Source organism: Medicago sativa, chromosome 3, assembly GCF_051527215.1.
Source record: "Medicago sativa cultivar Bolivia chromosome 3, Bolivia_mono, whole genome shotgun sequence".
NCBI lineage: Eukaryota > Viridiplantae > Streptophyta > Magnoliopsida > Fabales > Fabaceae > Medicago > Medicago sativa.
The window spans coordinates 73,880,366-73,896,610 of record NC_140751.1 but is presented as its reverse complement, the minus strand read 5'-3'; the positions used below and the strand labels follow the sequence as shown (position 1 = coordinate 73,896,610).

The 16,245-nt window shown below is 35.0% G+C and overlaps 1 protein-coding gene and 1 pseudogene across 1 annotated transcript; one reads left to right on the top strand and one right to left on the bottom strand.

The window, feature by feature from the left end:
• The first annotated feature begins 210 nt into the window (after window positions 1-210).
• On the top strand, window positions 211-1,978 carry LOC146940070 (3-ketoacyl-CoA synthase 5 pseudogene; annotated as a pseudogene).
• Window positions 1,979-13,474: 11,496 nt separating this feature from the next.
• Window positions 13,475-13,906, bottom strand: LOC146940069 (uncharacterized). The gene has a single exon (XM_085749840.1). It carries the CDS (start codon window positions 13,904-13,906, stop codon window positions 13,475-13,477), a length of 432 nt encoding a protein of 143 aa, XP_085605966.1.
• Between the last annotated feature and the right edge of the window lie 2,339 nt (window positions 13,907-16,245).

Genomic DNA, 16,245 nt, shown 5'->3' with positions numbered 1-16,245 from the left:
TTTCAAATTTTATAAGAACGGAAAAAATACATTTTCTTTGTTCTTGTAAAAAACTACAATATTTTTTCTTTATATTATAATAATTATAATTATTTTCTTCTCTTAAATTTATTTGATTCAAAAAAATATTTTGTAATAAATGTTCTACCATACTTTTTCCTTCTCATTGAATCACTCCAATCAAAGTTCAAACACAACAAGAAAAAGTGGACAGTCTCTCATGTATTTATTTGTAGCCTCTAGAGCATAGATTTTAAAACCTATCGCCATTAGTGCCACAATAATATGGAAGCTACTTCCAAGCAAAACCATGACCCTGTCAATGAATGCACCAACTTCACTCTCTTATCAAACCATCTCCTTTCAAAACTCTCATATTTCATATGGCTTTGTAGCATCACACTTGCAACATTTGCTCAAGCTTTCTTACTTCTTCAAAACTATGAACTAATGTTCCATTTTTTGTTCCTATGTTTTCTCCTACTTTCATTCCTTGTAAAACATTTTCTCTCAAAGCCTTCTCCTATTTACCTTGTTGATTTCTCATGTCTTAAACCACCAAGATGTTGTAGGGTACCTTTCTCGGCATTTATTGAAAATGTTTCTCTGATTGAATCATGTTTTGACAGTGAAAGCATAGATTACATGAAAAAAGTCCTTTATTCCTCAGGCCAAAGTGAAGAGACTTGTCTCCCTCCTTCCTTACACTACATTCCACCAAAAACCCAAAATATTGAATCCACCAAAGAGGCTCACATGGTTCTTTTCCCTATCATGGATGATCTTTTTGTAAAAACCAATATTTTACCTATTGATATAGACATACTTATCTTAAATTGCAGTGGCTTTTGTCCCTCACCTTCTTTAACAACTATTGTCGTTAACAAATATTCTATGAGAAGTGACATTAAAAGCTATAATGTCTCTGGTATGGGGTGTAGTGCTAGTGCTATTTGTATTGATTTAGCTCATAATCTTCTCCGAGTTCACAAAAACACTAATGTTATTGTGCTAAGCACAGAGATTCTGTCAAATGGTTGGTATCCTGGTAAGGAAAGATCAAAGTTGCATCTTAACTGTCTCTTTAGAATGGGAAGTGCAGCAATTCTTCTCTCAAACAAAAAAGAAGCAAGTAAAACTGCAAAATACAAGTTAGTTAGGCCGCTTAGAACACAAAGAGCCTTTGATGACAAGGCTTATTTTGCTTGTAGAAGGGAAGAAGATTCAGATGGAAAACTTGGGGTGACACTCAATAAAGACATACCTCAGGCAGTTGGTGAAACACTCCTTTCAAATATTTCCATTTTAGGTTCTGAAATATTGCCACTTTCAGAGAAGTTTTGGTATGTTGTTTCATTGATAAAAGAGAGGATTATAAAATCTGAGGGAATATATGTGCCTGATTTTAAGACTGTGATACAACATTTCGTATTGCCTTGTCCAGGGAGGGGAGTGATTAGAGGGGTAGGAAAAAGGTTGAAACTTGGTGAGAGAGAGATGGAAGCTGCTTTGATGACACTACATAGGTTTGGAAACCAATCTTCTTCATCACTGTGGTATGAACTTGCTTACTTGGAAGCCAAGGAAAAAGTGCACAAAGGTGACAACATTTGGCTACTTGGAATTGGAAGTGGGATTAAGTGTTGCAGTGTAGTTTTGAAGTGTAATAGGCCAAAACTTGGAGAGTCTAATAAGGGACCATGGTCTGATTGCATCCATCAATACCCAATATCAACTTTCAATTAATAATTTTACACTTGTTATGATATATTGTTCTTAGTGTTCTTATTAATGTTTTTTTAGAAGTATTACTATTAATGTTGTTCTTGTGTTTAAGATTGTGCAAGAAAAATACTATTGAAAAAAAGGGGTTTCTATATTTTATTATTGTAAAAGCATGTTGGTGGATCCAGCCCTAGATATCAATAGGAAGTGTATCATACTCAGCCTATATATATGGCGCCAGTTGTATTTTTTACCGTTGTTGCTGGTTTTGTGCGTCTTACACAGACCAAACCTTAATAATACTTTGTTGTTAAAAAAAAAAAGGAAGTGTATCATAGTCAGCTCCGTCAAATTCATGATTATTTGGATGCTTAGTCATATGAGAGTGTGCAATATCTACATCATTGTATCATTGTGAAAAGGATCAATGTGAGGTAGATCAAATTAACTTTGAAGTACTATAAGAATAAGGAGGAATGGAGTTACACCACTTGTGATTCGAGAAGAAAAGTTTTTATTTATTGTCATTTTGTAGTTAAAGTGTGGAAATTTCATTTTATACCATACCAACAACAAATAAAAATTAGTCACACAAGCAAATTTGCATGTGGAGTAGGACATGCAAATTTATTCATATAGTTAATTCTCATTGGTTGTTGAATAAAAATTACACACAATTCTTCAAGAGTAACATAGGCTAACAAAGATCAAAGCATAATATGTGCATGGCAGATAATCACAAACTGTCAAAAAAATAAAAATAGGAGTGAATCATCAACTTCGTCCTTGAATTTGCAAGGACCAATCAAATTCGTCCTCCAATTAGTCCCTGAATTTAACACACGTCCGTCAAATTCATCCCTCCGTCCAATCTCTCTGTTAATGATGCGAATGTGTCAATGTGCATGTTGTGTTGTGATCACGTGTCATCTGTAACACTCCGTTTTCCCCAACATAAAAATTTCATATAAAATCAGAGTATTTAAATCATAAACGGAATGTCACATACTTCTTGAAAATCATAAAATAGATAATAAGAATTATCCTTCAAAATTCAACATCATAAAATCTGAAACTTCGCAGCGGAAAATAGTTCAACGTAATAAAACTCTTGGCACGCAGGCCTCATCAGAAAATCTCATAATTTGGTTCAATACTTATTCATAAAAAGTTCATAAAAGACACGTAAGGAATAGATATGAAAGCAAGCCCCATCCCGTTACGTATCAGAACACCTAGACACAATGTGAGGAGTCCACTCACGTACACCACTAGTCTTTGTTACCTGCAAGTTACCCATACGAAGGGCAACATTTTCGAGCAGAAGGGGTGAGATTTCTCAAACAATAATATTAAACTTATAAATCATATAAAGTACATTCAACAACTTAAACATCATTAACATATCTTATACTCCATTAACTAGCATCATTAATCTCCTACATTAGTTATACACCTCATCTTATATCATCTTAATTATAGACGTAAACATCATCATATAACATCAATTACTAATTTATAAACATCAGCATACATCATCAAATATTAATTACAAACATCAACACATATATTAATCACAAACATCAACACATATAATGATCATAAGCATCAACATCTAACACCAAATATAATCATAAGCATCATCATGTATTTCACATAAGTATCATTATCAAAGCATATCATTTATCGAAAACAACTTCATAATTAAATTCATAATCAACTTCTTAAACAAACATCATCATTAAATCATCATCAAATATAAGTTATGAAGACTCTACAATGCAACAACATCTTCAACAACAACTTAGACAACTTCAACAACAACTTCGACAACTTCAACAACAACTTAGACAACTTCAATATGCATGTGGTACCACCAGGGCATTAATCCCCCTTCGCTAAGGTCATATTTGGACATGTCGGGCATTAAGCCCCCATCGCTAAGGTCATAAAGAACCTGTCGGGCATTAAGCCCCCATCGCTAAGGTCATAAGGAACCTGTCGGGCATTAAGCCCCCATCACTGACTATGCAACGACACAATCTTCCTACAGCTTGGACAACAACGTGAACATCTTATACAATTCCATTAAAATGGACAACTTCTTAAATCATGATAACTTAGACCGACTTATACATCTTCACTAAAACTCAACAGCAACATAGACAGCGTATGGACAGTTCACAACATATTATCATCATTGAATGCATTACACTAACTTTAAACATCACAAGTATTTACTTAATGTATTTATAACACGTCACTTTACTTATAACATTAAATCAAGGTTCAACAGCAACAAACAGCGGCAAATACAACATATAACAGTGCCTGAATATCATATCATCATTAAAGAAATGTATCATATCAACTTAATCATCAAAAAGAATCATATAAGCATATTTATCAATATCATATTAATCACAACCTATACCATATTAGTTTGGTTTCCTGGACAGCTCCTAATGTCCTAGACAATCTTCATCTTACTTCACGGATCAACTCATAACTATTAAGGCACTCAAAACCATCTAAAACTTGGCCTAAATGCAACATCATGATTTCTGCCGGTTACTCGCCACTGCGAGTGATTTGCTCGCCATTGCGAGCTTCTGGTATTACTCGCCACTGCGAGCGATTTGCTCGCCATTGCGAGCGGCTACTGGTTACTCGCCATTGTGAGCGATTTGCTCGCCATTGCGAGCGATTTGTGTCAGTACGACCAGAATCCTAAAAATCTCAACTTTTCATCTATTCTCATGTTTCTAACCATCAAACTACTTCTAATAACATTCCTATGGGATATCTAAAGTCTGTTCATGATTCTCTCATCAATTCTACGGTTCTTCATCATTTAATCATCAAAATCGCTCATAGACCCTAATTCTTAAACTCACCGACTTCTCATCTAATCATATGTTTTAAACCTCAATACTATTCCAATAATCATTCTACGGATTATCTAAGGACTGTTCACAGTTTCTACATCAATCTAACAATTTTCATCCATTAATCCTCAATTCTTCACTCAAAACCCTAATCCTCTTAATCTCACAAACTCTCCCCAACTTTGTTAGATGTAATCTAATGATTTAACAACTTAATATTAAAGCAAGATAGTCTCACCCTCACCTTAATTTTGCAGAAATTGCTGCTCTCTCTTCTTCTCTTCTTCTCTTGGCTTTTCTCCTCTTTTCTCCAAAACTTGAACGTACGTTGTAAACTATTCTCTCAAATTTAGGCCCAACAACTTATTCTTCTTTCTATTCTAACCCCCAAATCCACTCACACTAATAATCATCATATTCTAATAAATAATATTTCTCTACTAAATATATAATAATACACCAAATAACAAATATATATCTATAACAATTAACAAATATATTATGTTAGTAAATACCAACATATAACATAACAAAATATCACTCAACAAAATATATTAACTAAATTATAAAAAGACATCTAATCTCAACAAATCATATATCCCTCATATACATCATATAAATATATAAATATATTCTAAAACTAATTAAAATAATTAAATAAAAAGGAGGGCGTTACATCATCCAGTCCTCCACGTGTACAAGGACCGTTTTGATTGAAACGATACAAATTTCACTTTTCACTTCCAATTTTTTCCCTCTTTTACCCCTCTCTTATCCATCCTTCAATCCTCACATTTTATTCAGAAACATCAAACCGATTCCAGACTCTTCTCCTTCCCACACTAAAAGCTTCACCATCTTCATCTCTCTAAAAGCATCATCATCTTCATCGATCAACGTTGGAAAAGATACCGTTTAAAGGAAGATTTTGTCTTCTGTGAAGGTAAAGTCGTTCCTGTTCGTTTTTCCATTCACTCATGTTCGTTTTTTCCTATTTTTGTGACCATTTTTTTTATTTTCGTTTTCATTTTTATCCATTTGTTTTCATGTTTAAACTTCATTTGATGCTTGCTTTGTTCTTTTTTTTTGTGACTGTTGTGTTTTTGTGTCCGTTTTTTCTATGACTTGTGACTTATTAATACCTCATAGTTGGGCTGCTTTTTGTTATGTAATATTTATGCACTTGTATTGCAATGACTTAAATATGACTTATTAATGCCCCAAATTGTGTCTCTTTACTTTTTACTTTGTTTTGAACATATATGCATCAAAGATCAAATATCTATTTATATAATTCAAAGACTTATTTAATGGTTTTTTCATATAATGTAGGTATCGATTTGATAGTTACTCAAATAATTCAGGGACTAATTTGATGGTAATATTATGACAGAAAGGTTACATTCATTCATCTTCAACCTCTTTTCATTGAGGGTATTACACACTCCTAGTACTATACAATAGCATGTTAAAAAACTCAAACAAGCAAATTATGACAATCAAATACTTAATCAACCTAAGCTCACTTCCTACACAGTCAACTTTGTCCATCAATCTTGCCCTCCAAAACTCTTTATTGCCACTTTCCTTAACCTAAACCATAGACTTGACCTTCTCCATCAATCTTGCATTTCTTCCCTAACCAGCACCAATTCCATTGTTTTTAAAGTATCCTAGTTCTTCAGCTTCATCAACCCAGACAAAATATTCACTTATCATCATCATCATGTACAATGGAAATTCAAAATCAATCACCATTAAACAAACCATTTTGACATCACATAACCATTGTTAAAACCTTTAGCAAAGGGCAAGCATAGAAGGCCTTCCTGGATTTTAGAGAGTATTGGCTTTTCTTACAGTAAAAATTCTGGAACACCTATTGATGATAGTCTGTCATATCGTATTTTTAGAGTCTTTTTAGTTATGTTTTTGGTCTATTTTTATTAGTTTAGTATTTAATTCATGGTCATTTTAAATAAATGGTCAAATGCATCTAAAGGTCCTTTAAGTTTTTCGTTTTTTCCAAAGTGGTCCTTTAAGTTTCAAAAGTCCCAAACAAGTCCTTTTAGTTTTTGAATCGTTTCAAACAAGTCCTATTATAGATAGCATAGTTGGTAATTGCTTTCTTGAACTCATCTTTGGTACCAAATCTGGCTCCTAACACCCACTTAATTAGTCATCTTTTTAGGCATGACAAATGGTGGATAATGCTCTTTGTTGCTATCATATGAATCATCATCATCATCCTCTAAAAGGACTTGTTTGAAACGATTCAAAAACTAAAAGGACTTGTTTGAGACTTTTGAAACTTAAAGGACTTATTTGGGACTTTTGAAACTTAAAGGTCCACTTTGGGAAAAACGAAAAACTTAAAGAACCTTTAGATGCATTTGACCTAAATAAATTGTTGTTTTTAATTTATTGAGTCAAATAGTGTTCTATTGGTCAATTAGTGTGACATATTTAAGGCTAAAGAAACTTAGAAGAAATGAGTGTGCCACTTTGTTTAGCCAAGGAAGAAAAGGAAGCAAAATGTGAGGTGGGAGAAGAAAAAGAATTGGACTTTTACCCATAAAAGGTTGGTTGACCCGAGAGAAGAGAAAAGAAAATAATTAGGTCACATGCGCTATAAGAGATAGCCACACGCATTACGAGAAGGGGGAGAAGGTTTTGGCACAAACAACATTCACGTTTTGCACAAACAGGAGGCAACATCTTTGGAGATGAAGGAATTGAAGGGAAAGATGCAACACGCATAAGAGAACCGCGGATTGGACACAACAGCTGCCGGGTTTATTTTCTTATTTTGTGTTGTTTATTTTCATGATCATGTGTAGCTAATTTTGCTTTGATTAGGTCTGAGCCTTAATTGAGTGAGACTCTATTTATTATGAATGACAACCTAGTTTTTATTCAATTCAATTGTTTTTAATGTTTTTTTATATTCTGATCAAATATAAACATGATTTAGTGAGAATGAATGACCACTGACCATAACTTTCTACTTACACCTAATTGAATTGTTCTAATAAACATGGTTAGTCTAGGAATGAATAATCGTTTATTAGTGATAATAGGTTAAAGTATTTAAAACCTTCAAAGATTATTAGACCACCTAAGGAATTAGGGGCTGTAGTTTGAGAAGAGGGTCCTAACTCAAGGGATTGATTATGACTATTTTGTTAACTATCGTGGAACTAGAAAATCATTCATAAGAATAAGTGCAGTATACCAATTAGGGGAACATAGATGATTCGAAAGACTTGATCTCATCTCTCTCCCTATCTTTTCCAAAACTATCTTTATTTTCTATTTATTTAATTTTATGCAATCAAAACTACTGCCTAGGACACCATTGAATTTAATACATCCTTTATTTTAACGCTTTTGCCAAGTAGAAATTGAAACAGTCCCTGTGGATACGAACTCATAAATTTATTACTTCGATATATTTTTAGTACACTAGCTAAATGTCTATCACCTCTAGTCAAGCATTCTGACATCACCATTAAACATGAAGTTTGAAGATGAAGCTCGACTTTGATAATTGTTTTTGCCCATACCCCCACCACCCATCATTTTGGATTCAATCTGAACAACTTTGCTTGAAGAAATTTTGGGGATTTCGGATTTCAGATTCAATCAAAACAAATTAGGGTTTGAAGTTTTTAGAATTGGGGAAGAACGTTGTCATTAATTAATGGAGAAATTTTGGAAATTTTGGACTGTAAATTAGAGATTGAAAAATTAGGGTTCCACTTTATAGATTTGAGGAAGAAAGAGCCGTTGTATAACGACCATGAACATGCCTAGGATTTTCTGCATTTCAATTAAATTTGTCCTTGGAAATTTTGTCACTTTCGGTCATATTAGTCCATGCTTGTGTGGTATTTTAATGAAATTGGTCCACTTTAATTTTTTTTTTCGATCACAAGAAGCTTATATTATTTCATTTCTTAAAATAGTATCAATACAAGATGGAATCAAATTGAACACTTGGTGACTAGCATACAACTTTGCTGCCCGAGCTAAACTATGGGCGACATAATTTGCTTGTCTCCGGACGAAACTTTTCTTAAAGTTTGGAAAATGTTGTAACAAATCTCTACAAGTAGCTAATATGTTTCCAAATTCAGATTGGTTATTTGTTCTGTCACCAATGCTTTCTACCACTAGCTTGCAATCTAGCTCAATATGCACTTTTGACATACCCAAATGACCAAGCCAAATGATAGCATCTCTTAGTCCCAATGCTTCAGCTTCTTGCGGAGGAGGAGTACCTTCATACCATTTAGTTAATGCCTTAATAAAATGGCCTTGATGATTCCTGAGACACATACCAATTCCAAAACACCTTTGTTCACCAAATAGCGTCGCGTCAACGTTACACTTGACATAATCTTCGTTCGGTGGCTGCCAGACCTGTACCATCTGCTGCTGTGACTGCTGGTGTTGCATGTTGGACTGCTGAACCTGAGATTGCATGCTGCCATTTATGTGTGCTGCCTGCCACTGCAAAAGAACCTCGCGTGCTAGCTGAACAGAATCCCGAACATCCTTCATATCTCCTTCCCACACCTTATCATTCCTCCGACGCCATAAACACCACAACATCATGGCGATATTAGTACATAGCTGTGTCGGCAATCTGCATAATAAACTAAAAAAACATTCAGCAAAATTCAAAACTGTAGCAGCAGCTTCAGAAATAGTTTCCCATAACCCAGCAACTTGCCAAACTTGCTTTGCCGCTTCACAACCAATAAAGATGTGCCAATCATTCTCGTAATTGTTCTCGCAATGTGGACAGCTATCTGTGCACTGTACCCCCTTATCTTGCAGTCTCATACGAGTAGGTAACACACCTCTAAGCGCCCTCCAAAGAAACACTTTGACCCGTTGCGGCAATCTAAGCTTCCACATTTTCTCCCACTCCCCTGGTACTCGGTACTCTTCATTATCAATTAGAGTCTCCATAGCATATCGATAAGCTGATTTCACAGTATAGTTACCTCTATTATTAAATTTCCAAATAAGCTTGTCTTCCTCTGTCGCCATTGTGATTGTGAGCTTGCTAATCTCCCCTTTGTCTCTTTCATTGAACAGACCATTTATCAATCCCCAATTCCATCCTTGCCTGTTCTGTTCCATCAAATCAGCCACTGTAAAGTGTTCCGTTCCAGCTACACGACTGCTAGAAATGAAGGAGTTATCTTTTGCCCGCAACCAAGGATCATCCCAAATCGCAATACTGTTTCCATTTCCAATCCGCCACCGTTGACCACCTCTAACTAATACCTGTGAAGCAAAGATACTACGCCATATGAAACTTGGGTTATGGCCTAGACGAGCCCCCAAAAAGTTAGTCCTTGGAAAATATTTAGCTTTGTAAACGCGTGTAACAATAGTATCTGGGTTAGTTAACAACTTCCACCCTTGCTTCCCTAGCATAGCCAGATTAAAGCCAAACATATGTCTGAATCCCATACCTCCGTACTCCTTTCTCATAGTCAATCTGTCCCAATTAAGCCAATTAATACCTTTACCTTGACTTCTATTCGACCCCCACCAAAATGAATTAATCATTCTCTGAATCTCCTCCCCCAAAGTAGTTGGTAACAGAAAAGTGCTCATACAATATGTAGGAATGGACTGTGCAACTGATTTACTTAACACTTCTCTTCCTGCTTTGGATAAATGCTTGCCCGACCATTGTTGTATTTTCCTCCAAACTCTGTCTCTCAGATATCCAAAAATTGCTTTCTTGTTACGCCCCACCATGGATGGCATGCCCAAATACTTCCCGTTTCCCATACCTTCCGACACTTGAAGGATATTCTTCACATCTATTCTGTCCGCCTCATGAGTATTTTTACTGAAGAAAATTTCTGATTTTTGATAGTTGATGCCTTGTCCGGATGCATGCTCATAAGCTTGTAAGATTTCCTTTAATTGTGTGCTTTCCCTTATGTTTGCCCTGCAAAATAAAAAACAGTCATCAGCAAATAATAGGTGTGTGAGGAGTGGAGCTCCCCGACACACCTTCACTCCATGAATTTCCCCTCTCGCTTCTGATTTTTTCAAAAGCGCTGATAGTCCTTCCCCACATATGATAAATAAATAAGGCGACAGTGGGTCACCCTGCCTAAGTCCTCTTTTTGGTAAAATTGGACCAACTCTCTCTCCATTAACAAGCACTTGATAGTTAACACTCTCCATGCACATACTCATCCAATTCACCCATGTATCATGAAACCCCATTCTCTTCATAACATCCTGTACATATTTCCAATCTACTCGATCATACGCCTTACTAATATCGATCTTCAAGGCTACCTCTCCAACCTTTCCCTTTTTTTTACATTTCATATGATGGACAATCTCATATGCAACCATAAAATTATCTAAAATGGAGCGGTTCTCAACAAATGCTGATTGCTCTTGGGATATGCAATTTGGAAGTAAAGGTTTTAGTCTATTCGCAAGTACCTTGGAGATGATCTTGTAGATGACATTGCAAAGTGAAATGGGTCGAAGGTCTCGCATAGTCTCAGGATTATCTTTCTTTGGTATTAGAACAATATTAGTATCCATCATCTGTCGTGGAAAGGAACCATTATTTAACCATGTAGTGGCTGCATGGTATATTTCCACACCGCAAAGATGCCAAAATTTCTTATAGAATGCAGGATTCAACCCATCTAGACCTGGAGCTTTATCTGAATGCATAGAAAATAACGCCTTCTTGAACTCCGCAATCTGAAACGGAGCTAACAGCAAGTCATTATCTGCGTGTGATACAACCGGTCTGATATGCTCCAACACCGAATCCCCCGTCGAACCATTATTAGAGAACAGCCCAGAAAAGTAATTATTAACAACACCACATAACTGATCCTGCGATGTTATCAGTTCCCCATCTTCACGCCTTAAACTTGCGATGGTATTGCGCCTCCTTTTAGTGCTGGCCATGGCATGGAAAAAACGCGTATTCATATCACCATCTCTTAACCAAAACACTTTCGCCCTCTGTTTCCAGAATGCTTCTTCTTGTGCCAACAAAACTCCCATTCTGTTTTGTACCTCTTCATATCTAGCTGCTTGGGCTGAGTTCGATTCTCCTCTAAGTCTCTCTAGTTCTTCCCGGCAATCATCAATGGCTGCTCTATATTTACTGCGAAGCTTACGCCCCCAATCATTCATATCTTCCGTACAATTCTGTAACCTACTTAACACCTCACCATCATGAACTCTATTCCACCCCCCTTGAACGACTTGCTCTAGCTCATCCTCCAACAACCAAGAATTTTCAAACCGAAAAACATTTCCACCTCTTCTTCTATGCTCCTCGTGAAGTTTAAGGAGTATAGGATAATGGTCTGATCGGTGAGATATAACATTGTGAAGTTGGCTTTGCGGGAAAATATCAGTCCATACTTGAGCAGCCATTGCTCTATCAATTTTCTCCTCTTTCAAATCTTGACCACCTCTGCCTTTCACCCATGTAAACGGATAGCCAATAAGCGGAATGTCAACCAAATTACTATCTTGCACTGCCTCTCTAAACCCTCTTATTCTCCATGGTGGATGGTCAACTCTGCTTCTCTTCTCCTCATTTGATAGTAAATCATTAAAATCACCCATAATGCACCATGGTAGTGCATTATCTTGAGCTAGTGTCCGAATCAAATCCCAAGAATCTCGTCGTCTTTCATTTTCTGGAAAGCCATAGAAACCTGTGAACCTCCATTTGGGATAGTGCGGGTGGGTAACTTCCATGTTGATAAAATTTTGTGAAAAGTTAATAAGACTGCAGTCAAACGGAAATTTCCACAAAATTGCTAGACCTCCACTCCTACCGATTTTATCCACAGCAAAGGATGCATCAAAACCCAACCTCACTCGTATTTCCTCTATTCTATTAGCATGAACCAATGTTTCGCATAGAAAAATGACATCTACACGATACTTGCGGGCCAGGTCTCTCAATGTTGGAACTGCACTCGGGTTGGCCAATCCCCGGCAATTCCAGCTCAAAAAACTCATTATTCCCGGCAGGCCTGGCTGCCAGGACCTGCCGATAAAAAATGACCATTTTCAATGACTGTCTCTCGCCCTTCATGATCCTTAGTGGAACTGATATGTGCACTCCTATCGTCAACTTGCATACTTCTTTGTTCACTGTTTGATGCTTCTGTTCTGATAGGGTCACCCCCTTCCTTGATGTTTCCATTGCGCATTCTCTTCTTATCTGACTCCACCATATTATTTTCCTCTTCTATTGCTCGAATGTTTGAGTTAAATTCTGTTTTCTGCTGCATCATTTTTGGTATATTAGTTGTGAGTTTACCCTTCATTATTGCCTTCTGACTCGCCTGCTTCCTAATCATATCAGCAATTATGTCCTTCCTTTTTTGTTGCACATTTGTAACCGCTCCAGCTCCTGTAACAGACGGAAATTGATTGCCTTGATTAATTGCCTCTTGATTATTGTCTTCTCTCACCTGACTTTGTAACTGATCGGAGTGTTGACCTTCCTCCCCCTGCCATCTGTTTATGCCGTCAGCATACTTCCGGCGAGTTTCAACCCTCAGTTCTGGTCCCCATTCTCTTGTGCCGTCATCTTCTTGGACTGAGTACAGTTTGTCACACGAATCTTCTGTATGGCCTAACAATCCGCAGAAGTAGCAAAATATACCTAGTCGTTCATATTTGAGATTTACCACTACTGGCTCCGCCCCCTTCTTTTTGATAATCTTCGAACAAACCAGTGGTTTCCTGACATCAACCATCACCCGTATTCGCATATACCGTCTCCAGAAATCGGAACTATTCTTTTCATCGTACTCCAAAAACTCTCACACATAATCACCAACATTTTTTCCCACCGTTTTCGCCATATATCCCACCGGTAAATCGTGCACATGAATCCAAATAGGTACAGTATTTAGTGGGACTTGATCCGGACTTTCACCTTCCGCCATTGCTCCCAGAATCAGCATATGCTTGTTAAAAAACCATGGCCCTCCCTTCAAAACCTTTTGAACATTTAAATGATGAAAGAACTGAAAGATGAAAATACCTGTCTTGACCTCTTGAACTTCCACTCCTCGTACCGGCGACCAAACTTCCTTCATATGCTGCTTCACCATATGGTATCGAACTGGTCTATTTGTTAAGAAACGCCCAATCAAACACAAAGCTGGGTTAAACAATCCTCCCTCCCTAATCAATTCTTCCTCCGGAATCTCGATCTCGTCCTCCTCCTCCCCCAAGTGTAGGTGTTCCATGAAACTTGTGTGAATGGATGAAATACGTGATGAAAACTGTTAATTTCTCAAAGTGCTTGACAATGGATTATGAATTTCACTCACTCTAAAATGATCGCTCAATGTATTGGTAATGGATGGATAAACTCACTACCTTCTCACTAGGAGAGAAAAAACGCTCACAGCCTTCTCACTAGGAGAAAAAATTGCTTGCCTAAATTATTCTTTTATCGTTGTTAGGAATTAACTAAAATGGTATTTTATGTATCACTTAATTTGGTGGTCCACCATTCACAAAATCTTTCTTTTATCGTTGTTTTGTCAACAATCTTTCACGTTATGCTAGAGTCTAGAGATGTGGAACTCGAGTAGTTGTTGTCCTTGTTACGTTTTTTGTCCTTAGTTATGAACTAGAAATATTTTCTTAAAAACTGTGTATTAAAGTATTAAACATTTATATTTTCAATACAACATTTTTATTTTAGTTTTTAATTTATTAACTTGTGTAATTTGAATATAAGTTAGTACGACTCTGTATAATTATATCCTTTAATGACAAAGTAGTATGAAGCTGTTAGTATCTCACCTAACCACGCACCTATCACATGTCCCTCCAAAAATATAAAACATTGGTTGAAAAGAAAGATAATTTATTTATTTTCTAAATTTAACAAATTATATAAAGTTTATACAAAAAAAATACTACCTCCGTCCCTAATTATAAGACCCTTTTGAGAATTTTTTTTGTCCCTTTTTATAAGACCCCTTTGCTATTTCCAACTACATTAATTATTTCTTTACATACATGCCCCTATTTATTATACATCTTTTTCTTCAATAAGCAATAAATAACATGTTGAAAACATAAACCCTCTCTCTTAAGGGATAAAATTGTAAAACCAATAGTAATTACAAACATATTTAATACAAATATCCACTATCTTAATTCCCGTTATTTTTTCAAAAGGGTCCTATAATTAGGGACGGAGGTAGTATAACATTAAATTTAGAGTTAAATTTGTGTTAAGTCCCTATAAAATTTTGACTTCAAAATATAATAATGAAATTGGTCCACTTTAATTAAGAATTAATTAAAGTGGTATCTTGTGTATCCTTCAAAAAATAAAAACAATCCTTCACGTTATACTAGAGTCTAGTCGTGGAATTGGAATAGTTGTTGTCGTTGTTACGATTTCTATCCTTAATTATGAACTAGAAATATTTTCTAGAAAACTGTGTATTTAAATACTAAACATTTATATTTTTAATACAAATTTATTTTTTATTTTTCATTTTAGTTTATTAACTTGTGTTATTTGTACTCTTTAGAACTGCTTTTTCTCTTTTCAAAATTACCTTCGACTTTCAATACAAATAACAAATATAATAAATAGATAAGGGTGAATTCAAATATTAAAATAAAAGTGTAACAATCACGATATGAGTATATGTCCAGTTTTTTTTCCTTTATCCTTTAAAAATTGTAAAAAAAACTAGATTAGTATATATATATATATATATATATACTTACTTTTCATTATCTCAATTATACCCTTAAACAACTTTTTCTATGATAAAGATTGTTACTGGTGTCAATTAAAAAAAATAAGAATTTAAATTTTTTTATAATATTTTTGGTGTCATTCAAATAGATAGTCATGGTTAGTTTGATTTGTTATAATTTGAAAGCAAAAAAATTTATATTTTTACTTTTAATCAAAATCAGAATTTCATGAAAAAAACATCGATCATAATTTTCAAACCTTAGCGCAATAAAAATAGCGGAAAGACGGACACATGAGTGGCCTTCTTTTCGCTAGTGTATATAAAGGGAATATAAGATTTTGGACTGACTTTTTCGTTATCCCAATCATATCCTTAAACAAATTTTTCTATAATAAAATTTATTATTGGTGTCATTATAAAAAATGAGAATTTATATTATGTTTATTGTTGTTATATTGAAAACAAATAAACATAGTTTGTTTAATTTGTTATAATTTGAAAGTCACATACATCTATAATTATACTTTTAATCAAAAATCAAAATTGCACAGAAAACATTGTTTAGAATTTACCAATGTTTGCACAAAAAAAGGTTGGAAAGACGGTCTTTCCGCTATTAATTACAAGCGAAAAGACGGGCACTCACGAACCCGTCTTTCCGCTCTTTTTATTACGCTAATGTTTGAAAATTATTAACAGTGTTTTTTTTATTAAATTTTGATTTGAATTAAAACTAAAAATATAAATGTTTATTGATTTCAAGTTATAACAAACCAAACTAATCATGATTATTTATTTCAATGACACCAACAATATAAAAAAAATATAATCTACATTCTTTTTTTTTAATGACA